The sequence below is a fragment of the Procambarus clarkii genome, chromosome 64 (genome assembly GCF_040958095.1).
Source record: "Procambarus clarkii isolate CNS0578487 chromosome 64, FALCON_Pclarkii_2.0, whole genome shotgun sequence".
Lineage (NCBI taxonomy): Eukaryota > Metazoa > Arthropoda > Malacostraca > Decapoda > Cambaridae > Procambarus > Procambarus clarkii.
This window is the reverse complement of record NC_091213.1, coordinates 13,382,962-13,409,970: the sequence shown is the minus strand read 5'-3', so window position 1 is coordinate 13,409,970 and position 27,009 is coordinate 13,382,962. Positions and strand designations below refer to the sequence as shown.

General features: G+C 38.1%; 2 protein-coding genes across 8 annotated transcripts in view; one reads left to right on the top strand and one right to left on the bottom strand.

Moving 5' to 3' along the window:
• LOC123769002 (anoctamin-4) overlaps positions 1-15,375 on the top strand; it is a 72,294-nt gene extending 56,919 nt beyond the window's left edge. For 5 of the 6 annotated variants that reach the window (XM_069309190.1, XM_069309192.1, XM_045759934.2 and 2 more), the window contains 13 exons: positions 1,384-1,493; positions 3,363-3,568; positions 4,314-4,486; positions 5,696-5,913; positions 6,182-6,346; positions 7,582-7,725; positions 9,468-9,637; positions 10,173-10,306; positions 11,587-11,792; positions 12,276-12,384; positions 12,703-12,878; positions 13,527-13,616; positions 14,275-15,375. In XM_069309190.1, coding sequence (XP_069165291.1) covers positions 1,384-1,493; positions 3,363-3,568; positions 4,314-4,486; positions 5,696-5,913; positions 6,182-6,346; positions 7,582-7,725; positions 9,468-9,637; positions 10,173-10,306; positions 11,587-11,792; positions 12,276-12,384; positions 12,703-12,878; positions 13,527-13,616; positions 14,275-14,457 — 2,084 coding nt within the window. In that variant the 3' untranslated portion in view covers positions 14,458-15,375. The remainder of the gene's footprint in view (positions 1-1,383; positions 1,494-3,362; positions 3,569-4,313; positions 4,487-5,695; positions 5,914-6,181; positions 6,347-7,581; positions 7,726-9,467; positions 9,638-10,172; positions 10,307-11,586; positions 11,793-12,275; positions 12,385-12,702; positions 12,879-13,526; positions 13,617-14,274) is intronic. The other variant, XM_069309193.1, reaches the window with a different exon arrangement.
• Positions 15,376-15,801: 426 nt separating this feature from the next.
• Positions 15,802-27,009, bottom strand: part of Hus1-like (Hus1-like checkpoint clamp component) — a 277,046-nt gene continuing 265,838 nt past the window's right edge. The window contains exons 1-6 of one of the 2 annotated variants that reach the window (XM_045759936.2): positions 26,167-26,639; positions 24,866-25,072; positions 23,712-23,824; positions 21,742-22,024; positions 19,412-19,531; positions 15,802-17,293 (exon numbers count right to left, since the gene is read on the bottom strand). In XM_045759936.2, coding sequence (XP_045615892.1) covers positions 17,205-17,293; positions 19,412-19,531; positions 21,742-22,024; positions 23,712-23,824; positions 24,866-25,072; positions 26,167-26,218 — 864 coding nt within the window. In that variant the 5' untranslated portion in view covers positions 26,219-26,639 and the 3' untranslated portion in view covers positions 15,802-17,204. Of the gene's footprint in view, positions 17,294-19,411; positions 19,532-21,741; positions 22,025-23,711; positions 23,825-24,865; positions 25,073-26,166; positions 26,640-27,009 lie in introns of those variants that run through there. The other variant, XM_069309195.1, reaches the window with a different exon arrangement.

Sequence of the window (27,009 nt, the reverse complement as noted above, 5' to 3'; positions counted from 1 at the left end):
GTATTAACTCTATGACATCTGGTGTTGTTTGTTCGTGAAACTTGTCTGTACAAGTTTCAAGACCAAGCGACACTTATAGACGATCGCTGGCACAGTGATCATGGTACCGGTGCTGTTGGTGGAGAGACGACCTGGGTTCGAATCCTCTGAAGGGTCATAGACCAAACTAGAATTTATGCTGGTAATGTAGAACAGCCACTTCATAGGCCAAAATGTTCAGAACTTGGAAAAGGCCAATAAAAAATATCCATGAATCGCAATATGTACAAATGCAGTCATCAAAACCCATACATTACATAGATGCATCGGTGACGCATTTTAATAATTGGATCCGAAATAACAGGAGCAAAATATTGATATATTTGCCTCATTTATGAGAGTTTTCCTGTTGATATGTTTTAAATGGTACACCTAAATTGCATTCTCAATTAATGCATCTTTATAAAAGAATGATTTTATATTTTGACTTGCATGTGATATGAATGCTCACATATATATATATATATATATATATATATATATATATATATATATATATATATATATATATATATATATATATATATATATATATTGTCCATATTGCTGTTTTATATAGAATTCACGAGACAAAATATCTCAATAACTGCATGGGATGTGAATAACTGTATATTTTCTCTCTCATACAGTCGTTTGGTTGATGAAATATTAAATCAAATCTGTGAGAAGAGTTGCATGTGACGTGATCACACTGGCATTCTGTATATACAGTCATATATCTTCACTAAGATCACTTTTTATATCGATCATTTTAGATGTTTAAGATTTCTTATGGTAGTGTAGGTTGGTCACTTCGTGCTTGGTCAGAGTTACTCGTGAGAGACTGAATTCGTAATTTAGTTTAATGTTAACTTTTATTATTATTGTAAAGATATACAAAGATATACATAAATGTAAAATATATATTATTAAGCATTTTGAAATTTATGGTTATACCTAAATTCTCTCTGATTTTTCGGTGTATTTAAATGTCATACAAGTTATACAGTAATATTTGAATAATAATTTAAAATAAAGATTGTTGTAAAAAATCATTTATATATATATATATATATATATATATATATATATATATATATATATATATATATATATATATATATATATATATATATATATATTATACCTAATTATATAATATTATATATACATATTTTGTGGGCTATTTTCTCATAATAGTTACATTTTACTATAATTAATAACTCGTATCCGTTCCAAGAATGCAAATATCCTCATATTTGGCAGTAATGCGATATATTAAGGTACGGAAAGCAGCTTTAAGGTTTAATACAGATTCTTGTAAAAAGTATGACTGTTACCTCCACGTTGGACGCCTTCCGTCAGGTGTGGGCATCTCCAGACTGCTGTCCCGCAACACCTACGTCGCCGCCTTCCCCCTTCACGACGGCCGCTACGACAAGGACAACCCAGATGGCACCATGTGCGACCGCCGGGTGAGTCTCCCCTTTATTTGTTGCAGAGTACGGGCATGCGAGTTAAGGAGTACGGGCATGAGAGTTAAAGACCAACTTCGATGTTTTGGTTGATCATGCGAGTTACGTGTCCACTTCGATGTTTTGGTCGGTCATGCGTGTTACGTGTCCACTTCGATGTTTTGGTCGGTCATGCGTGTTACGTGTCCACTTCGATGTTTTGGTCGGTCATGCGTGTTACGTGTCCACTTCGATGTTTTGGTCGGTCATGCGTGTTACGTGTCCACTTCGATGTTTTGGTCGGTCATGCGTGTTACGTGTCCACTTCGATGTTTTGGTTGATCATGCGAGTTACGTGTCCACTTCGATGTTTTGGTCGGTCATGCGAGTTACGTGTCCACTTCGATGTTGTGGTCGGTCATGCGTGTTACGTGTCCACTTCGATGTTTTGGTCGGTCATGCGTGTTACGTGTCCACTTCGATGTTTTGGTCGGTCATGCGTGTTACGTGTCCACTTCGATGTTTTGGTCGGTCATGCGTGTTACGTGTCCACTTCGATGTTTTGGTTGATCATGCGAGTTACGTGTCCACTTCGATGTTTTGGTCGGTCATGCGAGTTACGTGTCCACTTCGATGTTTTGGTCGGTCATGCGTGTTACGTGTCCACTTCGATGTTTTGGTTGATCATGCGAGTTACGTGTCCACTTCGATGTTTTGGTCGGTCATGCGAGTTACGTGTCCACTTCGATGTTTTGGTCGGTCATGCGTGTTACGTGTCCACTTCGATGTTTTGGTCGGTCATGCGTGTTACGTGTCCACTTCGATGTTTTGGTCGGTCATGCGTGTTACGTGTCCACTTCGATGTTTTGGTCGGTCATGCGTGTTACGTGTCCACTTCGATGTTTTGGTTGATCATGCGAGTTACGTGTCCACTTCGATGTTTTGGTCGGTCATGCGAGTTACGTGTCCACTTCGATGTTTTGGTCGGTCATGCGTGTTACGTGTCCACTTCGATGTTTTGGTCGGTCATGCGTGTTACGTGTCCACTTCGATGTTTTGGTCGGTCATGCGTGTTACGTGTCCACTTCGATGTTTTGGTCGGTCATGCGTGTTACGTGTCCACTTCGATGTTTTGGTTGATCATGCGAGTTACGTGTCCACTTCGATGTTTTGGTCGGTCATGCGAGTTACGTGTCCACTTCGATGTTTTGGTCGGTCATGCGTGTTACGTGTCCACTTCGATGTTTTGGTCGGTCATGCGTGTTACGTGTCCACTTCGATGTCTTGTACAGACATCGAAGTGAGATGCCTTTTTTCTCGAGACTATCAATTTGTACATAATATTTTTTTCTACCAAAATGTTGCAATATCTCGAGAATAATTCCAATCTTTTTTCACCGATTTTTATATTTATTTTAACAGTTTTATAATTAGTCTAGGAATGGTTATTAAATTGTCATGAAATTTAAAATTTTTATCATGTTAAAAGAAATATAAAAATTTGTGAAACAAGAGTGGGATTATTCTTAATTGTACATATTACTACTGGTAATATGTATAATTAAATTATATATATTTAAACAGCTTTAAATACTGGTTAGGTAGGTTGTTGACCAAACCACACACTAGAAAGTGAAGGGACGACGACGTTTTGGTCCCTCCTGGACCATTCTCACAATCGACATTAGAATGATCCAGGACGGACCAAAACGTCGTTGTCCCTTCTCTTTCTAGTGTGTGGTTTCGTCGACATATTTCAGCCACGTTATTGTGACGCCTCGTTTGCAGTTAGAAAGATTGTTAGGCTTCTACATAAGCTACAATGGAGCTTTACAGCACTTTTAAATTTAAATGAACTTTAATTTTACGATAACTATCGGTGGCCCTCAGCTGCTGTACCTTGAGTGGGCGCGGTTTGGCAAGTGGTACAAGAAGCAGCCGCTGCATGTCGTTCGTCGGTACTTCGGGGATAAGATGGCTCTATACTTCGCTTGGCTGGGGTTCTACACGGAGATGTTGGTACCAGCCTCCATCCTGGGGGTCATCACCTTCACTTGCGGCATCTTCTTCATGTTCTCGGACTTCAACAAACCCAGGTCAGCGTGTCTCAAGTTGCAACAGCACCTGCAGTCTGTTTTACTGTGCATTAGGTTATATTTGAATCTTTTTCTCGTGAGATTAAGCCATTGAACTATTACATATACTTATTATTTACTAAATTTTAATTAAATATTTAGTATTTCTTTTGAGTGAAATCTAAGGGGAAGGGGTTTTGATTTTTTAAATTCTATTTGTAAATAATATTCATTTTTCGGTGTTTAGTCTATTATTGTCGAGGATTTTGGTTTATCAAGGTCACCCAGCCTGGGACGGAACAGGCTGGGTGTTGTCACCCCATCCAGTTACTGGCCACACCTAACGTTAACTGCACCATTAATGCCACAAAGACATGAGACAGGACACAACACTGGTTCTCTCAAAGTGTAATTACTTTAATTCAGTTTATCATGTGCAGGCGATGAGTCACAATAACGTGGCTAAATTATGTTGACCAGACCACACACTAGAAGGTGAAGGGACGACGACGTTTCGGTCCGTCCTGGACCATTCTCAAGTCGATTGTGACCATTCTTCAGTCTATCATTTTCATATATTTGAGCTACAAAGCATACCATAGACTTGCCAGTTTGGCTGCATTTGTAATTTAATAGCCTAATTACTTGTGCCAAATTCTATATACTCTCTACCTGCACCATAATCTATATACTATCTACCTGTACTGCATAAATCACCTCTTACATAATAATACTTTAACCATTACATTTGTATATCTCCCCACAGTGAGGAGATATGTAATCGCCAGGCCAACAAGACCGGGTCCCTCATAATGTGTCCGCTCTGTGACAAGCTGTGTGATTTTTGGCAGCTTGGGGACTCCTGCCTCAACTCCCGGATCACCTTCCTCTTCGACAACCCCATCACAGTCTTCTTCTCTATAGCCATGTCCTTTTGGGGTAAGCTGGCTCCTGGAGCAGGCTTGGAGTTATGAGAAAGCATAAGCCATTACGACTATGTAGCATTTGGAAAGGGTCAGGATAAGGATTTGGGATGGGACGGGGGTGAAGGAATGGCTCCCGGTTCCTGGATACTCGTGTCCTTGTGATTGTCTTGAGAGTTTTTACTTTTGTATCGAATTGTCGTTTTAAGGAGAAGTTCATAGATACCCATAACTACGGACGGTCTTAGGTGTTTCATTTAACTTTTATACACAAATTAATTTTGTCGAATTCTTCGTGGAGTACAATCTTATAATTGCATAAGCTATATGATCCGTTAAACATGCATAGGAGCTTAAAATTGCTTAAGATACGTAACCTACTAATCAGAAATATGAGCATCTTATTTCTAAATATCTACGGTGTGTTAAATTTGAATATACTAATAATAATAATAATAATAATCACAGTAACGTGATATATATCAATGAAAACGTCTCCCCGAGTACTTAATATCATTTTTAGAATGATTGAAGATTTATAGTCTATTCATCAGCATGCATATCTTGAATATCTAAAATTCATCAATCTTGACATGACCTGACTTAACAATACCAATATAGAACTATCCCTCCCATCCTTGCTATCTCATTTGTTCTTTCATGTTAGTTATACAATGTAGATTATTACCTAAGAGAACACCAAGAACTGAGAAGTGAGACAGAGAAGCACTGGTGTGAGAAAAGGCTTTAATTGTAGAAATGTCATCTTCATCTTGTAGCTACTTGAGGTCGATCTCGAACCCATTGTTGATGTGATGACTTATATTGAATTTTGTAACTAGCTCATCAAGATTGTAACTTGCTTAGCTAAATGAATTGTGGAGTTCAGTCCCTGAGCCCATTATGTGCCTCTGTAACCCTTTCCACTACCGCCCACAAGATGGGTATGGGGTGCATAATAAATGAACTAAACTAGCACAATAGTCTACGTCCTCTTGTGCTCTTATTGCGACATTCTTGTGAAATTAATGCAGTCTAATTTGTATGTACGTTTTCCTATTTATAAATGTACAACCATGTTGAATAAAGTTTCTGATATGGTTCAAGAACAAGTTCAAGTACGTTTACTGAGACAATAAAATACATCTCAAAGGGATAGAGTAGCTTAGGCTATTTCTACCCTCCTCTTCGATATGGTTACGTTTTCTTTTCTTTTATTTTCCAGCTACCATGTTCCTGGAATTATGGAAACGGAAGCAAGCGGTGATCCAGTGGCAGTGGGACATGGACGGGTACGAGGAGGAGGAGGAACTCCGACCAGAGTACGAGGAGAAGGTCACTACCACTAGGATAAACCCCGTCACAAATAAACCCGAACCCTACTTGCCGTTGTGGAGCCAGATCACTCGCCTTGTGGCGGCGAATTCCCTTGTTCTTCTTTTGGTGAGTCGGAGGATTTGAATGTTTAGTTTGTTATGCATTACATACCTATGCTGTAGGTGATTTGTTGACCTCATACCCATCTTCTGGGCAAGGGGGTGAGTTGGCGTATCTTACTCCGTTCTCAAATCATAGCTCTTAATGTCCTCATACCCTAGCTCTTAGTCGATTCTCAAATCTCAACTTTTAGTCTGGCTCGTATCCCTTCCAAATACTATATTATACTTTTGACTTAGCGCATTCTGCTCATTATTACTTTACGTGCATGCAGCTGTTCGTAGTGGTGGCGGCGATGTTCAGCGTCATCATCTACCGTATGGCTGTGGTGATTGCCATGCATCAGACTGAATCAGACCTCTTCAGACGTAACGCTAAGATCGTCACGTCAATGACGGCCGCTTGTCTCAACCTCATGGTCATCATTATACTCAATTATGTAAGTTCTGACTGAGTCACTCGTGAAATAAGAGTGACGCTTCTGCAGTTCGTTACGGGTACAAATTTATATCGTAGTTACCCAACCAGTTACGAAACGTTTTCTGTATTAATAATTTATCTTAATTGACATTACGTCATGAACTAAACTAATTTTGTATATGCGCGTTATGTTAACCTTAGTGTATAAGTGTTAGATCATCTTTTGCGTATACATTAACAACCTTTGCATATACAGGTTACATCAACATATGCGTATGCTGTACTTGAAGTTGTTCTACTTATCTACCATAATTACCGCCCCTTCTGTAGATTTAAAGACGTTCATTTAGACTTTCGTGATACAGACAGCAAGTCACAATAACCTGGCTGAAAATCAGGCATCCAACTCACACATCTGAAAATAAAGGAATTGACGACGTTTCGGTCCGACTTCATAATGATCCGAATCGGAGCGAATCAAACCGAATTGTCGTCGCTTTATTGTCAGATGTGTGGGTTGGGTGTCTAGTCTCTCACTAGTTCAAATAACTAATAGGTCCAGGTATTTCGTAAGTGTTTAAAAAAAAGTTAATCTCATTAGTTAGTATATTTTTGTGGAATACTATAATTAAGGGTACTGCCGAGGTGTTAGTATGTGCCCAGGTAAACTAATTAGTGGGAATTAACTCTCTAATTGATCACTGGCGCAGTGTACTTAGTAGTTCTTGTAGATTTGGTGGTGTAGTTTGTTGCTAGACTCCTTAGAAGTTAATATTTTGAATTCACAGTTATTTTGTTAAACATCATCTGTTTACCATGACCAAATTAACAATACATTGGTAAGTCTTGATCTAACCTCGCACTCATAGATGATAGGGACTGTATATAGTGGATTTTTGGTATTCAATATATATACTGGATTGAGGACTGGGCTGGGTAGAGATTTTAATTGCTCAAGGTTAGCAGTTTAATAACATTATGCCCGAAACGCTTTGCGTAATAGTGGCTATTTAGGCATTGTATGTACTAGCTCTATCTATAAAGCCAACAAACTTTGTAAAATCTCTTTATGTATGTACCTTTACCTAAATAAAAATTATTATTATTATTATTATTATGTTTGTGTACTTATGTGCTTAGGGCTGTGTTCTCCTGTGATTAGGCTACTGTGTTCTCGTGTGCTTAGGCTTGTGTGTTCTCGTGTGTGCTAATTGCGTTCAGTTCTTGTATTTTTTATGTTTGTGTTTTGTGCAGTTCTACGAGAAGCTGGTGTCCTGGCTGACGGACCTGGAGGTCCCCAGGACGGAGACGGAGTACGAGGACTCCTTCACTCTCAAGATGTTCCTCTTCCAGTTCATCAACTTCTACTCCTCTCTCATATATATTGCTTTCTTCAAGGTAACTACTGCAGCATTTTGTGGATTTTGCAATGGTCAGAAAATGTGAAAGAACACATGTGTACTCAACTTATTCTTACCTCTAGTGCATAGCAGTTTTGATGAGATAGACCACAGCGTCAAAAATCCAGTGGATAAGTTATATTGAAAACGCCACAAAGATTACGTTTATCGGACTATTCTGCACTGGGTTGAGTGTGGGATAAAAATTATTTCCACAGACTTAAAAGTATGATCAAGAGAACTCTGAAGAGGGCGTTGCTAACAATTTTAATGTACTAAAGTAAATTACATAATATGGAGCATTGAGTAATCAGCCTAACATGGAGAATAACAACTTGTAGTAGTAGATCAAAATAATAAGCAACAATGGATCTATACACAGAACTGTGTACCCTGCTTCTCGGTGTAATCATATACTGAGTATACTTCAGTGGGTGGTAGTGGACCCCATAACCATCATGTGGATGGTAGTGGACCCCATACCCTTCTTGTAGGCAGTAATGGACCCCATACCCATCCTACAGGTAGTAGTGGACCCTATACCCACCCTATAGGCAGAGTGGTGCAGAGTGCATGTACTTATCTAGTAACTCTGTACTCACATGTGGGGAATACAGAGTACATGTGCAGGTAGTATTGGACCAAATACCCTTTCTATGAATGTAATGGTCCCTATTCCCATTCCGTAGGGGCTTGTGGAACCCATACCCATCCTGTGAATAAAAGATGATTGATGAAGATTAAGCCATCCAAAAGGTGGCACGGGCATGAATAGTCCGTAAGTAGTGGCCCTTTTGAGCCATTACCAGCATCATTAACTGATACTGGAGATCTGTGGAGGTGCGACTACACCCTGCGTGAAGGGATATGTCTCCCGTGACCCTGTGAATAATTTTGGTCCCCTTGTTATACCCATCCTGTGGGTGGTAGTGTAGTATACCCTAGATTGTCCGTTTTCTATAATACATAATGTACGATTCATTTTCTTCTATTTGTATAGAGCATATTCTATTGTATATATTATAATTTGACGCCAATTTAAATATTTAGATAGATTTAGATTTAGATTTTTTATTCAGGTAAAGGTACATACATTGAGTTACATACATAATGTTGGATTTAAAGATAGAGATAGTACATACAATACCTAAAGCCACTAGTACGCATAGCGTTGTCTCTTTTTTGCCCATCAGAAATATCACCGCTTTTCTGCTAAAAGCAGTGGCCATTTACCGAGAAGTACCAAGATTTTTCCAAACTAAACTACGAGCCTTCAGTAGGATATATTTGATCCGTCATACTCGAATAGGATGGAAAATGGCACGTAAATTTCACATCAGAGGTGGGACTGGATAAATACAATTATCATTAACATTTGAGCAAACAGTCTATTCTGCTGTATTCGGCGATGGGACGGGTACTATGGGACGTACTATGGTACGTGAAGAAGGGCTGTGCCTGGTGATAGCTAATAACTGGAAATCTACTACAGGGAAGCTATGAACATCAGCAGCATAGGAACTAAGAGCATTAAGTGACGAGGGGGTGGGGGAGTAGGGGATGGTGGGGAGGACGAGGGGATGGGGGAGTGGGGAATGGTGGGGAGGACAAGGGGACGGGAGTGTTGGGGATGAGGGGAATCCCGAGGACAGGTCCGCCTTGCCTAATGCTAGAAACTATTTTTACATTAGAAACTGTTGGCACTTTAAAAACTATATATTTGGGAAACCTTTTCTTCAGGGTCGGTTCTTCTATCACCCGGGCGACACTGAGGCCCGCACTAATGTACTGATGAAGCTTCGTTATGACATGTGTGACCCAGCTGGCTGCCTCTTTGAGCTCTTTGTCCAACTGGCTATCATCATGGTTGGGAAGCAACTACTCAGTAATATCCTTGAAATATTTTGGCCGTGAGTTGAACTATTTTGATTTATTTTTCACTCGGTGATCAAGTACAGGCACATTAACAATTTATGACCTAACCTAACCTAAATTAGCCTAACCCAGCAAAACCTAACTAAACTCGGCCTATCTTAATCTATCATTTAACCCAACCCAGCCCAGCCCATCATAACTAAAAATAAGCAAACCCAGCCTACCATTACCATTCAGCTATCTTTTGTTTTCCATTAAAACACTTACTTCTAAATGTTATGTATGCAATAAAATCTACACGTTGTTTCCAATAGGATTACAATGCAATTAATAATATTATTTGACTGCTTCAGGGCAGATGAAGAAGGTATAGGCCTATTTATTTTGGTAAAGTCTTTAATTTTTTTAAAACTAGTCTCTCAAATTTTGATTTCTAATATCATGTATAATTTTAATAATAAAGAATGTTCATAGAAGTTTTTTTAGTTTCACGAGAATACATGTCTATTAGTTAATACGTTTAGTGTATTTGTTAAATATTAAATGTTGTACGTATGTTTGTGCATGCAGGATAATGCGGGTGTGGTGGAACAAGCACAGAGGCCATGACAACCAGCTGAGCGAGTCCTATACGCGTTGGGAACAAGATTACGACCTCTCACCTTACACGCGTCTCTCTCTCTTTAATGAATACCTGGAAATGGGTAAATTCATGCACTGTTTTTTCTATTCATACTTTGTTTTTGTCAATGTTTTAGTCGGGAATCATGAATTTGAATCCCAGGTACTACAGAAATTACTATATAGATGTCACATCTGTGACAGGTAAAAACATGTTTTTTTTTTAACTGTGTTTTTCATGTGAGTTTTCATGTGTGGGAAATCTCCAAAACCTCTTTAGCAATTGCTTTGAAATTTTGAAACAGCACTATATGTTGGATGTTAGAACAACACACTGTAGTCTCTGAAAGTTCTTCACCGATTGCGTTGAAATTTTGACAACGTTCCATTCGAATACGCACATGTTTTTATATACCTACTATATAGATACACACCTGTGACAGGTAAAAACATGCTTTAAAAAAAACAGTGCCATATGTTGGACGTAAAAGCAACACACACCATGTTTTTCACGTGAGGAGAAATATCCAAAATTTCTTCACAATTGCTTTAAATTTTTGACACCTTTGTACAGGTATTTGAATACGCACATGTTTTTATATATATACCTACTATATAGATGTAAAATCTGTGACAGGTAAAACCATGTTTTTTTTTAAACTGTTTTTTTCATGTGAGGGAATGGTGGGGAGAATGAGGAGATAGGGGATGGTAGGGAGGAGAAGGAGATGGGGAAGTGGGGAATAGTGGGGAGGACAAGGAGACGAGGGAGTAGGGTAGGGGGGAGAGGATGAGGGGAAAGGGGGAATGATGGGGGAGGACGAGAGTACAGGGAAGTGGGGAATGGTCGAGAGATCGAGGGGAATGGTGGAGAGGACGAGGGAAAGGGGGAGCGTTGCTGTGGCTCAGCAACGTGTGGCCAGGTACAGCTAGTTATAAATATTAGTCCAGGATTGTATCAAATGGATTCATATTTGGCTGCAAAAATTGCTTCAAACTTCACTAACAGTGCAATTATAATTTGTTTAGCCTTCCATGTAAATTGTCATTTCTTTAGTTTTAAGTTTTCTTTAATTTCAATTTTTTCTGTTTAATTGGTTATTACAGTGCAAAGGCCTCATTACACATTAAATTGTTAAATCACTTAGGGTTATTTTGCGATGGTTTTTATTGTGATTTCCTCTGGAGAATGTTGTTGAACTATTTTCTTCCATAGATGCTTGTTGTTGCATTACTTCATCCCAAGAATATTATATAGTAGTACCCAAAGTTAGTATATACAGTGAAGTTGTGCAAACATTATATATAACTATTTCTTACACTAACCATTATACTTGTCCTGATCTAAAGTCACACTTTGCAGTGATTCAGTATGGGTTTGTGACCATATTCGTGGCAGCATTTCCCTTGGCACCACTGTTTGCCCTGTTGAATAATTTCATAGAGATCAGACTGGATGCCTACAAGTATCTAACTCAGTGTCGCAGGCCTCGAGCAGAGAGGGTTCAAGATATTGGCATCTGGTTTAGCATCCTCAAGGGTATCACCTACTTTTCAGTCTTTACAAATGTAAGTCTAAGCTTCCTTATAAATATCTAAAATGTACAATACTGTATTACTTTGATGTGGATTACATAAAAAGACATTTAATAATCATACATAAAAAGAAAAAACCTGGAAGGGTTACCCGGCAGTGTGCAGGTCGTTCTATCTGTTCATCTATCTCTCCACCCTTTATCCATTTCCCTTTGCCTTCCACACCCGCCCCCTCTCTCTCTCGCTCTCATGCCCTTTCGTTTTCCCTGGCTCGCTCTCTCTCCCTTCCTTACTCCCGTTCTCTCCCAATTGGGCAAAAAGATGTTTGAGTAACTTTAGTTCTGTTAATTGGTCAGGAAACTTTTGTGGTGGCCTTATCAACAGTCCAGAGGTTGATAGACAATCATAGCCCTCTTGAGGTTGATAGGCCTTAAGCCCACTATTAGGTCAAGCTTGTTGCTGTGGAACTCGCTCTGCATTTTATGATCTTGTATGCTTGTATAACTTTTTTTTCAGGCAATGGTTATTTCGTACACAAGTGACTTTATTCCTCGCTTAGTGTACATGTATGGATACTCTCCTAGAGGACGAACACTTGAAGGCTACATGGAAAATGCTCTTTCTGGTAAGTGCAAGTCTGGATGCTCCATACAAACATAATAACCAAGAGGTTTTAACTATTGCATAATATCCAGATAAAGTAACTAAATACTTGCAATGTTTCATGCTAAATTTTTTGTGTAAACTACAGAGCTATGTTTCATTCTGCAATTATGCTGTTGTTCTTGGAAAATAGTTGTCTCCTGCTTTAGTCTCTTGTTTATATAAACAATATATAAAATGAGTTTTTTTTTATCTTTTAAAATTAAACTTCTATTGTCAAAGTTAAATATGAATATTTTTAAGCAATATATTAAACTCTGAAAATATGTTTATTTTGCAGTATTCAACACGTCAGAGTACACAGCAGACATGGGACCCGAGAACCGGACAGGGTGGCCGCCGATCTGCCATTATAGAGCATATCGCAATGGCCCAGATGGGGAACACCCTTATGGCTTCACTTTACAGTTCTGGCATGTCTTTACTGCTCGTCTGGCCTTCATACTCATCTTTGAGGTACAGAGTTTTGTTTGGTTTACATGACCAGAGCACTAGTAAGAAGGGGAATTGGTTCGAAGTAGAATAAGGAACTCTGGAAAACTTGTAATAAGGATAGGGATACAGGGTAAAGTAAGTAATTATCAAAAAAAGGTACCAAGCTAGGGAGACTGTTGCAAAGTATTTAATAGATGCTAATCATTTAAGATGCCAATACGAGAACAGAAGGACATGAGGCGAACGATATCAAAGGTATCAGAATCGTCAAGAATGCTAACGAGAGATAACAGACTCCTAGGAACGTCAAAAAAGCAAGACGATAGAACATCTTCAAAATCAGGACAACTGACAAGGTGTAAGACTATGTGGGACAACACAGCTAGGAAAAATGGGAGCTGGACATTGTTCCACTAAATGACCACGAGTCAAACAAATGTGACCAACCTAGCCAGAGCTCTCCCCCAAAACCTATTACTGTGGCAGGAGGAAGGCCAAGAGTAAAGGTCATTCTTAAGAGCACACAGTTTATTACCTGTAATGTCAGTCCAAGGACCCTGCCAATAGTTGTAGACAGAAGCCAATAGTTGTAGATATTTGTCACTATTGTATATGAAATAAATACTATACTGAACATATATACTGTATTTATCTTTTCTATATTTGCAGCATGTGGTGTTTTTGCTCACTGGGGCAGTAGCCATGGCTATTCCAGATGTACCTGTTGAAGTTAAAAACCAGATGAAGAGAGAGAAAAAGGTAAGAAAACTATTGTTTCACCGTTTAAGCAATATCAGAAAATATCGGCAGTTAATTCAGAGGAAGCACAAACTCAGTACTGTATGGTTAAACAACACTATTAAAGTTACAGGAACATCCCCCTTTCCCCTGAGCATGAAGATGTTCCTTCATGCTCGACGAAGGGGATTTCTTCCAATTATACCAGTATATATCTGTTATGGTAGAATTTAAGCCTGTGGTCAGGTATATATAATAAATGTTGTGTGATGTTTTAGTGTAGGTGTGCTGTGTATCATTTTAGTGTTTGTGGAGTGGCATATCTCCATTGATTGTTTGACCCAGGGAGCACAAAGTAACGGTAGCACTTGCTCTCCTTGTGTCAAAATAATTCTAGTCAATTGTGAATCTACTGTATATTAATTGTGTAACATGCGAGACTAAGCTAGGCACGTTTACTCTGGTAATTGAGCTGTATTACCAGAGTATTATGTATTGAGCTGTATTATTATTATTGTGCTAATGCTACAATAATACTCAAGTCTAGTTCATGAAATATTTTGAATAGATGAAAGTACAGTACTTTATTAAATACTGCCTTGGATATAGTTGCTCATTTCATGGATAGTCAAACATTTTCTGTATCACTTTGATATCTAACTTTTGCATTTCTATTTAGGTCGAAAAGGAAGCTTTGTTTGAAAATGAAAAGAGCCGATTACGTAATGAAAGGGAAGCCCGGAAACGGACTGCTACAAGTGATGATCACCTTAATGTGGATTTGGGAGAAGGACTCCAGAGTCGAAGCAACTCGAGAGCAAACACTCCTTCTCCAACTTACTTAAGAAATCATAGATCTTAATTTAACGTACATCATTTATTACACAACACACACACACACACTTCAATTGAACGAGCTCCGTTTGAAAGACGTGTGTGTGTTTGAGCAAAATTACCCAAGAAGTGTAGTTACAGGATGAGAGCTATCTGCTTATGGTTTCCCCCGTCTACCCAGTACTGTCATAAATGCTTCAAAACCATCAGTACCTGTAGTTTCAACCTCCTCCACTTTCTCATTTAACTTTTTCCAGCCATCCACCACTCTGCAAAAGAAAACTTTCAATGTTTTTTTGGCAGATCTGTTTTCTTAGTTTAAACCTACATCATGTCCTCTTGTTCTTGAAGTTGCCGTTACTATTTCGTACATTACTATGTACAAAATAGTAACAGGAACAACAAAACTGACAAAGAAGAATTTTTTAAAACTGCAACTTCTTTTTTTCTAATTCTTGTCAGTTTTGTTGGTTCTTGTTAATATTTTGTATGATATTACATACAAAATAGTAAGAGCAACTTCAAGAACAAGAGGACATACTGTAGGTTCAAACTTAAGAAACAAAGCTGCTTTAAAAACATTACCACTATTTGCCACTAGTTACCACTAGTAAATATTCTAGACGGTTGGAAAAAGTTAAGTGAGAAGGTGGTGGTGGTCAAAACTGTCATTAATTTCAAAGCATTATATGAGAGTACTGGGAACATGAGATACAGTACCACGAGCGTAGCTCTCATCCTGTAACCACACTTGGGTAATAACTCGTGTACATCGCTTTAAAACATTACTCTGTTCAACTGAATTCTGTATGTGACAGAAGAATTGTTACAGCAGTAAGAAAGTTTACAAATGGACAATATTCTGGTGAAATGTGTTCACTTTATCAGAATTCACTTACTCATTCCCATCCATAAACAGAAAATTAAACTAAAATACAGTTCCTTATACACGAGTTTTAACAATCCTCAACTTTTTAACTTTGCTTATAAACTGCCTTCATGTCTACTCCCTATAATTAGCCTGCTTTTTCCCCCCCTCTCTGTGGAAGGAAGGAATTAATTAATGACTCCCACCCAATATGGTGGGAGTCATGGCAATAGATGCAAGAGGATTAGGCGAGCTGACAGGGATCTCCAAGAACACTATGAATGGACAATTGACAACGGGTGTTGAAACAGTGTAACTAAATTTCTTACTCGTGAACTGTAGATCCATTCTACTTTATAACATATGTAATTATAATGTATAACTGGCATACACAATACTTAGAGCATGAACATTTCTAAATGTTCGTTTTGTGTGAAGGGATACCCAGAATGAGTATGGCAGAAAGGATGGACCTAAAGATATTCTCAATGATGAAAAGCTTAATTGCTAGGAACCTTTATTTTTGTATAAATAACATACATTACAGTGTTTGGTTTAACAATGCTGAAACTACGATCATCACTTTTTGTAAATGCGTGTGTGTGTTTGGTTTCTATGGTGTGTGATTATAGCAAGAGCTGTGCTCATGGTGTCCCATCCATTGTTTAACCTTTTTGTGGACATTTTGAGTAAAACTATTTGTCTTTCAAGGTACCATTCTGTGATTTACTTTTTGTTTACTTTGTACCCATACCTAAAGAAAATTATTTAAAAACTTTTATTACAGAATACAATTCAGTAAATATATACGAGTGGGAATAAAATTGAATAAATTGACTCAAAAATTAATAACGTATTTCGGTAATACAGTACACATGATCAAACAAAACTGTATGTGCAGAAGTAAGAAAGAGTAAGAGACAAAAACGGGGGTACAAAATAATGAGGTATAGAAGGAAGTTTCTAATCTAAAGATGATCAGAGACATGAACAATGGAATGAGTGCTAATTAGAGCTAGTGTCATCAAATAGGAAGAGGGAAGTCAGGAAGTAACGAGAAAACATCAAGCTACAAAACATAGTCACGGGTGATAAGAAAAACTGCAAGGAGGACAAAATCAGGGAAAGTTTCCTGGAACAAATGAAATAATTGAAGATATTAAAAACATGCTGATGACATTCGTAGATGGACTGTACCAAATGTAAGTATGCAAGCCTAGAACAAAAAAGTACTAGATAACTACTGGGTATGTACAGGAAGAAATAGTGCCCTTGTACAAGAGCATGGATAGTTACGAAAGCAAGGAAAATATATTAGTTTCCTGAGAATACCAGAGAAGGTGCATGGAAGAAATATAATAGTGAAGGAATTTAACATAATGCAAGATAAGCGAGAAGCAAGGAAGTTGCTGAAATGTGGCAAAATATGTAAGTGTTCGTAATGATATAATACTTCCAAGGAATCCTAAGAAATATAACTGAAAAAAAACAAAAAAAAAACAGATTTTGTCTTCTCCTTTTGAGACTACAGATATGAAATTAAACAAATTAATAATTCAAACATAAAAAGCACAATTTGTGGATGCTTTTACAACTAATAAATGAAGAGAAAGTAACGGAATATATTGAACACACAATTTGTAGTGCACTTGTAAAGAATGATGGATGACAGGATTGAAATTAAAATATACAAGATATTCTACAATGAAATTAAGTGACCATAATCAATGAACATCATGAAATGGGGTCAGGTGAAGATCAGAGCATACAGAACAGATGCCATAAGAAAATGAGAGGGTATAAAATGGAATAGATGATTATGTAAAAGGCAGGAGCTGTTGATGTTACCACCCACTCAAGGGGCACGAGTTTCTAAGAAAAAATAAATTGACTGTATATTGGGATTGCTAGGTGTTTGACGCCGCTGGAAGAAAATACTGCAAGGTCACGTCATCGTGCAAGAGGAACATATGAATAACACGCTTCTCAACAATATCTGCAAATAAATAGGATATTAAAAAAAAATTATTTAAATCTCGGCTTAATTACAGTACTGTATGTATACGAAATTAATACAACAATGCAAAATATTAATATCACAATTAAAAAAAAATATCGTATTACTACACAAATCTTGCACTCAAATATTGAATAACTAAAATAATGTTCTCTGGTAACCCACAGTATCACCCTCTGAAACTGTCAGTATACTCTTAAAAATCAGGTATGTTCCCTGCTCTGCTTTTCTTACACTATACTACTTGCTAATCTACCCCTATTTAACATACAGTATCTGTGCATGGGGTCCAACCACTACAAATTACCTTCAGCCCATCATCACCCAGCAAAAATCTGCTATCAGAACTAATACAAACTCTTGTCCTCAGACAACACACTGCCCCTCTGTTTATATCCCTAAACATTCTACACTCCAAACATTCTCTTGTTCTATTTTACACTTACAAACCCTTATTCCTAGATTTGAATCCCGATTTTAAACTCTTCCTTGGTAGAACTCATGAGCAAGTAGAGAAATAAATATCTCCGAGATTCCTAAAGTTGGACTAAATCTGTGCAAACACTCCATGCAAGTAAAATGACCCAGTACGGTATATGGAACTCGCCCCCTAATGAATTAAAAAAATTTCAACCTATACTTTATTTAAAAGTAGAAGCAAAAGACCTAATTTCATTGACAGTTTCCCACCTTGTGCTATTAACTCTCACTGTAACTTGTGCTACCAAACCACCCAAATAAGTACTTGGGTGGTTTGGTAACACAAGGTAGATAATAGTGATGAAGTTGCAGGTCCTATCACTTTACAATATAGTTATTATCTGTCTATCTATTCTTAAATTTACTGGTTAGCTTAAGGTCCTGCCTAAAATGCTATGCATGTTAGCGGCTTTACAAGAATGTAATACTGTACTCAATCACCAATGTGCGTACTTTCACAACCTGATGTGCCTCCTCGTATGTAAATAAATATTATAAAACCACTAGAGAAGTGTATCAGGGTTTCTAAGACCCACAATGATCTTCAGGAAGACAGGGCCAGAACTGGGTTCTTTCTACATGGTGAAAAGAGCAAGAAAAATCTACCTGAAAGGCAGAACAAAATAAACTACTGCCTTAAGATATTCAGGCTAACAAGGCAAATGAGAGTAGCTTGAAGGCAAAGAAAACTATTACCATGACCAAAGGAACAAAAATCCCACACTGGTGAAGAACATGAAGTTCATAACCAACCAAACAGCCAGAAACCAGAGCCAAGAGAAAGACAGCCATCAAACAGAAATCTTCAAATGATGAAGAAATCAGAAAATGGGCCAGACAAAAAATACCAAAACCCAGCAGGAACTGAAGAGAAATAACTGGAAGATTGACAATGCCAATTCTTAATGCAGCCTTGGGGAAAGATAAAAATTTTGCACGACAACAACTCCATCACCTATTTCTCAAACAGGTGATTCATTACACAAGATTTAAAAACTCAAGCCATCCATACAGGTCTCCAATGTGGCCAGCATGGAAATAAGCAGCTGGGAGAGATATCTGAGCAAGTTTGACATGCCCAGAATGTGAACCGCACTGAGAACTAAGTCCAGAAAAGGAGGTATTCTCGGAATTCACTCCTGCACAAGAGAAGAATACACCAACCTCCACGTTGAGATACTTGAGTTTTTTTTTTCCCACTAATTATCTATTTCCGTTGCTAATCACATTGCAATGCCACTTGGTGCTCTAATTTATGTGTTTGGACTGTTTAGTAAATATTGCATCAAGAACTTTCAACACTATTAGGTGGTGATGAATGACTTCCCACAAGGGGTCATAAAGAGTAACAAGGACATTATATACCAACAGATGCAGATGATGAGTCACAAGAAAGTGGCTGAAGAAATTATGACCAAACCACAACTCAGAAGATGGAGAAGTGACGATGTTTCGGTCCGTTCTGGACCTTTATCAAGCCGTGTGTGACTGACAACGCGACTTGATAATGGTCCAGAATGGACCGAAACGTCGTCCCTTCTCCATCTTCCGAGTTGTGGTTTGGTCATCGTTATACAAACAGATCACCAGAATATATAAAACTTATATCACACTTACTACAAATGACCTTGGTTGGGTTGACTTGATCACCCTGAAGGAAGAAAGCCAGTTTTTTAATGTCCACTGTGGCCGAATTAAGCACTTCTGGATCATCATCATCATTATTACCTTGCCCATCTGAAAAGTTGTATATGCAGTAACATAATATGCTCCACAAAATACAAATTAAAACATACATGAGGCTGTGGGTCCCTATAATTGCACCAGAGGTGGTACCCCCCTATATACCGTGTAGAAAATATTTGTTGTTTAATTTATAGATAACCCAACTCACACATATGAAATGAAATGACGACACTTCAGTCCATCCCGGACCCTTAAGCAGTCACTTTTATTTCATTAAATATGTGTGGGTTAGTTAGTTATTTTAGCCCCATTACTCTGACTTATTCTCTGCTAAATTTATAAATCTTACACACGTAGGCATAATTCAGTATAAGAAAGGCAAACTATTCCAAAAAATATATGGATCCTCTGTAAAATGTACTGTAAACCCTTCATCTTAAGTTTATAAAACATAAATTTGCATGTACACTCAGCTCTAGCTTTAAGTGTGCTCAGATGGGACAATATATCAAAACATGAGGCATGGTATGATAAGTGCAGGGTATTCCTCTGTTTTACATGCACAGAGGAACACGTTTTACACATTTCCTCCTACCTGGGTAAGCTTCTGGGTAGTCCTTGAAACCTGTCTTACAACAAGGTCTGTTAATGGGAAACTGATGTAGCTAGCTAAAGGTTAGTTTGCGTTATGCTTAGCCCAGACTCGCAAGTGTTTGTTCCTTACTCCAATGGCTAGGAATTCATTTGATTCACATAAAATTTTTCTAGTACGTGGCTTCACACACCTTCCCTTGTTGTCTGATTGCTGATTGGATTCATTTCACTAACAATACTTGCCTTGCACTTGGCCTGGCATAGCTGAACATTAATGACTGGGCTGCCAGTTGTCATGCATCCATGATATTTGTTTACCTCATTCCCCCTATTGGTTGCCCAACCACTTGGGCTAGACGGTAGACCTCAGAGGAATGAGGTCTCGCTTCATGCAGGTCGACATTCAATTCCCAATTGTCCAGGTGATTTGGCACCATTCCTTCCCCCTGTCTCATCCCAAATCCTTATCCAGATCCCTTCCAAGTGCTATATTAGTTGTAATGGTTTTGTGCTTTGTCTTGAGGATAGTGGAAGAAGAGGGGGGAGAAGAAAGAGATAGGTGGGAGAGGGTAGGAGTTGAGGAGAGATATCGGGGAATCGAGGTAAGGGATGTTAGGTGGGGAAAAGAGGGGGGTTATAGGATGGGGAAAGAGGGGTGATTAGAGGTGAGAAGGGGAGGAAAGTGAGAAGGAATAGAGGAGGGGAAGAAGATAGTGGCGGGTAAGAGAAGAAGATGAGGGGAAGAGAGGAGGGAAGTGTGGAAACAGAGGAGGGGAAGAGAGGAGGGAAGAAAGAACAAGAGAAAGAAAGGAGAGGAGAGAAAAAGGAGGGGGAGAGAAAGGAGAGGGTAGAGAAAGGAGAGGGTAGAGAAAAGAGAGAGGATGGAAAAAGAGCAAGAGGGGAAAAAGATGGGGGGATAAGAGAGAGGGGAGGGAGAGACTTGGGCACTACCAGGTACCCCATCAAATTTATGTATATTACATAGAGGGCTGGCCTCGAGATGGAACTTTGTAGTACTCCACTCAAAAAACTTATCTATTCATATTCACTTCCATTTAGTACAACTCTCAGAAACTGTTACAAAGATTAATATCCATAATTATGAGAAATCATATAAGACACACACATCACAGTAGCGTGATGCATCAAATGAACAAATGAACAAATGTGTAATGAAGTAAGGACTAAGAGGTAAAACAGCCTATTGACATAGCTCCAGTGCATGGGGAAATTGCGTAAAACCCTGGTTTGTGTCTCGAAGAGATTGCAGGATCCGTTGGTAAATCAGGATGATTTCTCAATTGCAATTCTTATCCATGTCGTAGCTCAGTCAATTAAGGCAGCGTCTGGGATCCTCTCGGACGTAGGTTTGAACCCTCGTCACGGTCTTTGTGGATTTGTTTAATTCATATAAGACTTTACTTGGGTCCTCCCCCTATGGTCGAACTATTGACCATCTTCAGGATGCAACCCCCACAACAGTTGACTAATTTGCAGGTACCTATTTACTGCTATTTAGAACAAAGGCATCAGGTAATAGGAAATGCTCAACCATTTCAGTCCCATCCAGAATTCGAACCTGGGATTCATGATTGTGATTCGAGAATGAACCCAACTGTACTCCCAAGACCCTAATTCCTAGCAAGCAATAACTAAATGACACTTACCCCAAACAGGCATAGATAATTGCTTGAAATGTGTAGACACATTAACAACATCAGTGGACACAGACACAACCAGTGTGCCATTCCTGTTAGCTGCGAGTGTAATGTGTGTCGAGAGCGTCTTCATGCGCTCCACTACATGCTTCAGTTGACGAAGTGGAGGCAAATACACTGATGCATCAAACTGGGGCATTTCTGGCTCTTGATAAAGGTACCATTGTCTCCGAGGAATTAGCTGCACTGGAACATCATGCACCACAGTTCTTGCATGAACTGATAGAGATGGCTGAATGAGAGAAAATTATTATGAATAACCAAATAATAATTGGTTATTAATAATTTATTTATTTATTGATGAATAAGGACCAGATGAGGGTCTTATCACTTATATATGAGCAATAAAAGTTACTGCAATGTATATATGTTTGTTATCCCTATCCCTATATTTTGTTTTTTGGGGGGTTATTTTTTCTTGACTCATTTCAACACATATTGACCTACAGCTTTCACATATTCAAGTAGGAATGCCAAGCAATGTTCATTAAAACCTACAAGAAAATTCATTAATTAGAACTGCCATATTCATTGTCAATAATGTCAACTTCAATTATCTCTAAAACATGAATATCAACTTTGAGACAGCATCAAAAATTAAGTTTCTAACCGATTCTCACTATTTTTACATATTATGTGAAACGTTCTTAGTTCTAAGGTGTCTTCATGGTCATTTAGTCATAAAGCCATAGCGCTTCGAGTTATAATTTTTTTGTGTCTAAATTTTGCACATATTTGGATGGCCATTTTTTTTTTTTTACAGTAAACTATACTCTCAAACAATATTTTTCAGCGAGGAACATGAACGTTATATACCATGCTGAGACCATAATGAATAAAATAACATTTGGTGACATTTTATTATTTTTCATGCTAATTTGATAGTGATTTTTTTAGATGTGCCTCGCTTTGTGTGTACAAGTATTTTAAGTACTGTAAGTCTAGCTTTTAGGCAGGACTGTTTAAAGTCCGTTCATGTAGAGAACCCATGAGAAATAACCTTCAAACATTCTAAAGAAACTCATTTTCTTTCCATGTTGCACGTAGATTCCATGTAGGGTAGAAGCTAGCCACAAAGTTTTGGACGTGATGTAAAGATGATAATCTCAGAGGGAGACTGATATTAACATTGCTGGTAGAAAACAAAACACCATATATATACAGAGGCATAAGTAGAAAGCCATGTCACCACACAGTGCAGCCAGCTAAGTAGCAATCTATCACATATCGTAATTGCAGTGCATGTGTAACGACAATGCCGAGGCCATGCTAGCTAGCATATGCACAGGAACAACCAGCCCATATGAACAGGAACAACCAGCTCATATGGACAGGAACAACCAGCCCATATGGACAGGAACAACCAGCCCATATGGACAGGGAACGATACCAATGCCACCACAAAATTGGAGAGGAATAACCTATTAAGATCGTAAATTTTTCCTTTTTTTGTTTTAAATCATAACCAAAACTCTGCATATTAATGGTATAAAACATTGTTCATGTCTTGCCTATAAATCCTTAAGTGTTTATGTATCTTATGTACTCTTTCTTAAATAAATTATTATTATAATTATTATTCATTATTAATGTGGTGCACCGAAGCACAAAGGGTGAACAAAGTGCCAGAACAATGGGACAAACATGTATAAGATTAACAACCACAACAACCAAACTGCCACACAGTTCGGCTGAACCAAACCGAATCTAATCAACCAAATCTAACCAACCGAACCGAATGGTACGGTTGATAATGGTCCAATAATGGTTTGATAATTTCCCTCTTATGGTAAAATTACTACCCAGTTTTTTACAGTGAAATTTTGAAAGTGATTCAGTGAGAAAATTTCTTACTCCTGTGGACTGTATAACAATGCTCTTTCAAGCCAATGCAAATTTCAAGATTTAAATAAGCTTACCAGTTCCACTTCTAATGTTAAGCAAGGTGTGTGCTTCTTTGTAAGCTTCACCTTTAGACTTCGTGCAGCTGCTTGAGTGGATTTAATGGAATTCAGTGTTTTTGAGAGGTTATCTGAAAATAAATAGAAATATCCTTAACACCGTACAGAATTCTTAGTACTGTACAGCACATATCCTTAGTACTGTACAGAATTGTATAAAATGCTTATAAATGTAAATAGTTATCTCTGTTATGGCTCAAAATCAGGTAACAAACTAGCCATCTATTTACAGCTATTTAAAGGAATTTTTTTTTTGTACATGTAACTTTGAATTGTCAACATTGTTCAGGAGCCAACCAACATTTTAGTAAAATTCATAAGCATAAAACCTTAATGCACAATATACAGCCCAACAATACACTGCAAAGCCCACAACAGAATATCCCAGACGGAACAGAAATGGTTGACCGCATTTCCTAATGCCTCTGTCCACCTACAGTAAATAGGTACCCAGGAGTTAGTCAGCTTGTTGTGGGGTTGCATCCAGGGAAGGGGTCAGTAATTCGACCCTGGAGAGGACCTCGATACAAGCCTAACATGTACTATATGCATAAACTGGCTGCCTGTCCCCCAACACAATGAATTACAGTATTAACAATTATTATAATAAAGCCCATCAACATACTACAAAGCCCAACGACACACTATAAAGTCTAACATACACAGTCAAGCATAAAATTTACCCAATTTACCTGATTTACCATATGTATACATACCATAAATGTATATGTATAAAATGTATACCACAAACCAGTGTTTCCTAAACTATTTTCTACTACAACTTAATAAAATACAATCTTTTTCACAACTTGGCTACCCAGAGGGCTGGTACATACAGGAGTGGAATTTCGATTCAATGAACATTAATTTGATGAATCTCTGGTTGAAACACACTTTCCATGCTAGATTTACTCGCCCAATTAGACGAACATGAATAATGTTATCCAAGAGATGGATAATCAACCTTTCCCCTTTACAGTAATACACATTATTATTATTAATATATATTATATCTATCTATCTATATATGTAACTGAAGAATTTAAGTGACATATTGAAGTTCATGTAATCTGTCTTCACTTATAATTATACAGGTTAATTCTTTACTTTACCTGATTGCAGTTCTAGATAAATCTCATTATTTTCCTGTGAAACACCTTCCATGTTAAACTCATTAAAGAAGTGCCCCTGGTCAAGCTCTGCCCAGAGACCAGGTGTGCTTCCTACAGATCCAGCTTCATTAATGATGAAGAACAAGCGTTCATCAGTGATGCGAAGAACACATGATTTGGCTAATCTTGCTACTGTGCTTACAATATCTGCAAAAGAGATATACTGTACTGTACATTAATACAGTAGATCGATTATTGGATAATCTATCCGGCACTCAAACAACAAGGTCATTGATGTCATTTAAATACAAGGAAAAGCATTAAGCCAGTTTGACTATATAGAACAGGTGCTGTATACTTATTTATTACTAGGTGAACAGGATCATCATGGTGATAGAAACTCTGCCCATTTGTTTCCGCCTCCATCGGGAATCAAACCCGGAACATTAGGACTACGAATTCTGAGTGCTGTCCACTTAGCTGTCAGGCCCCTTCAGCTAACTTTATGTAGAGTATATATAAATAATGCCTGCTGTCAGGGTCAGGAAATCTGTATTGAAGCTTATCGAGGTTCCAATAGGCAGCTGGTTCCCTCCGAAGTTTCCCTCAGGATAGCTGGAACTCGTGGGATGAATTTCATCTGGTAAAGCGAATGATTGCCTTGGGGACGAAGCCTTGAAGCCTTGGGGACGAAACGTCCTCAACCTATTCTCAAACTTTCCCCTAGATAGACTTGACTTGCTCCCAGCAACCAGGAGGCCTGGTCGACGACCGGGCCGCGGGGACGCTAAGCCGCGGGGACGCTAAGCCGCGGGGACGCTAAGCCCCGGAAGCTCCTCAAGGTAACCTCAAGGTAGATGCAGCCCACAACAGTTGCCCAACTCCCTGGTACATACTTACTGCTAGGTGATCAGGTAAAAGGAAACACTGCCCAAATGCTTCTTTGATACTTCAGGTTCAAACCCAGGATCCTCGGTTATGAGTCGAGGACGTTGACCACTGTACTATAGAACCCATATATCTTTAGAGCCATTTCAATCAACCAAAATGCTTTGCATATTAGTGGTTTTATATAATACTGGTACTATATATAATTTTTATACTACTAACAAACCACCTTAACATGTTTTAATGTATATTGGATAAATAAGTACAGTATTATATAGAAAGTTAAAAAATCAATAAAATAAAAGCCTTATGGCAGCAGTTTATATTTCAAATCCCAACTATATGATGGAATAAAATTAATGAAATGGTTAAGATTACCTCTTCTAAATAACATATTCTCTTGGGTAACTCACTTGCAAATTGTCGTATACAGGAGATATCAACCATCTTTCCCCTGAACTTCATGGTTGCAAAACTTGTGGCTAGTGAACACTAAATTTGTCAGTTGATGTGACTAATGAATACTGAACATGTGGATAGTTGTGGCTTGTGAATACTGAACTTATCAACAGTCGGGGCTAGCAAACACTGAAATTTGCTACACCAAGTTGTAGCTTGTGAACATTGAACTTGCCGACTCGATAATTGTAGTTAGTGAACACTGAACTTGTCGAAAGTTGTAGACAGTGATCACTGAACTTGTCGAAAGTTGTGGCTAGTGAACACTGAGCTTGACAACAACTGTGGCCAGCGAACATTAACTTGCCGACAATCGGAGCTTGTGTATAACTTATCGTCAGCTGAGGCCAATCTCAATGTCTACTGATCTTGTCAGCTCTAAGATAGCAAGTTTAAATGGGTTAGACAATTGCACTTATACACAAGTTCTCAAATATAAATACTAAACTTTCTGAAAGTGGTTTTAACATTGTGTAAGGTTTAGTTTTAAATTTTGTTTAAATCATAAAAAAAGAAGAGTATTTCTTACGCTCGTAGTCATTGTTATTGTTTACTGACTCTAGGCATGAGAGATGTACAATAATTGTTCATTAACATTATATTAAATAATAATTAGTATTGTTTATTTATTTATTTTATTGAATTATAACACAATATTTGTTATCTTAAAGTGTACATATGTCACAATAAGAGTACTTCCAAATAAATTGACTTTATAAAAAGTCAATTAAGAAAACTATTACTTTCTAAACAATGCTGTTTGCCGACCAACTTGTTCAATTGCTGAGTCTAAGTGT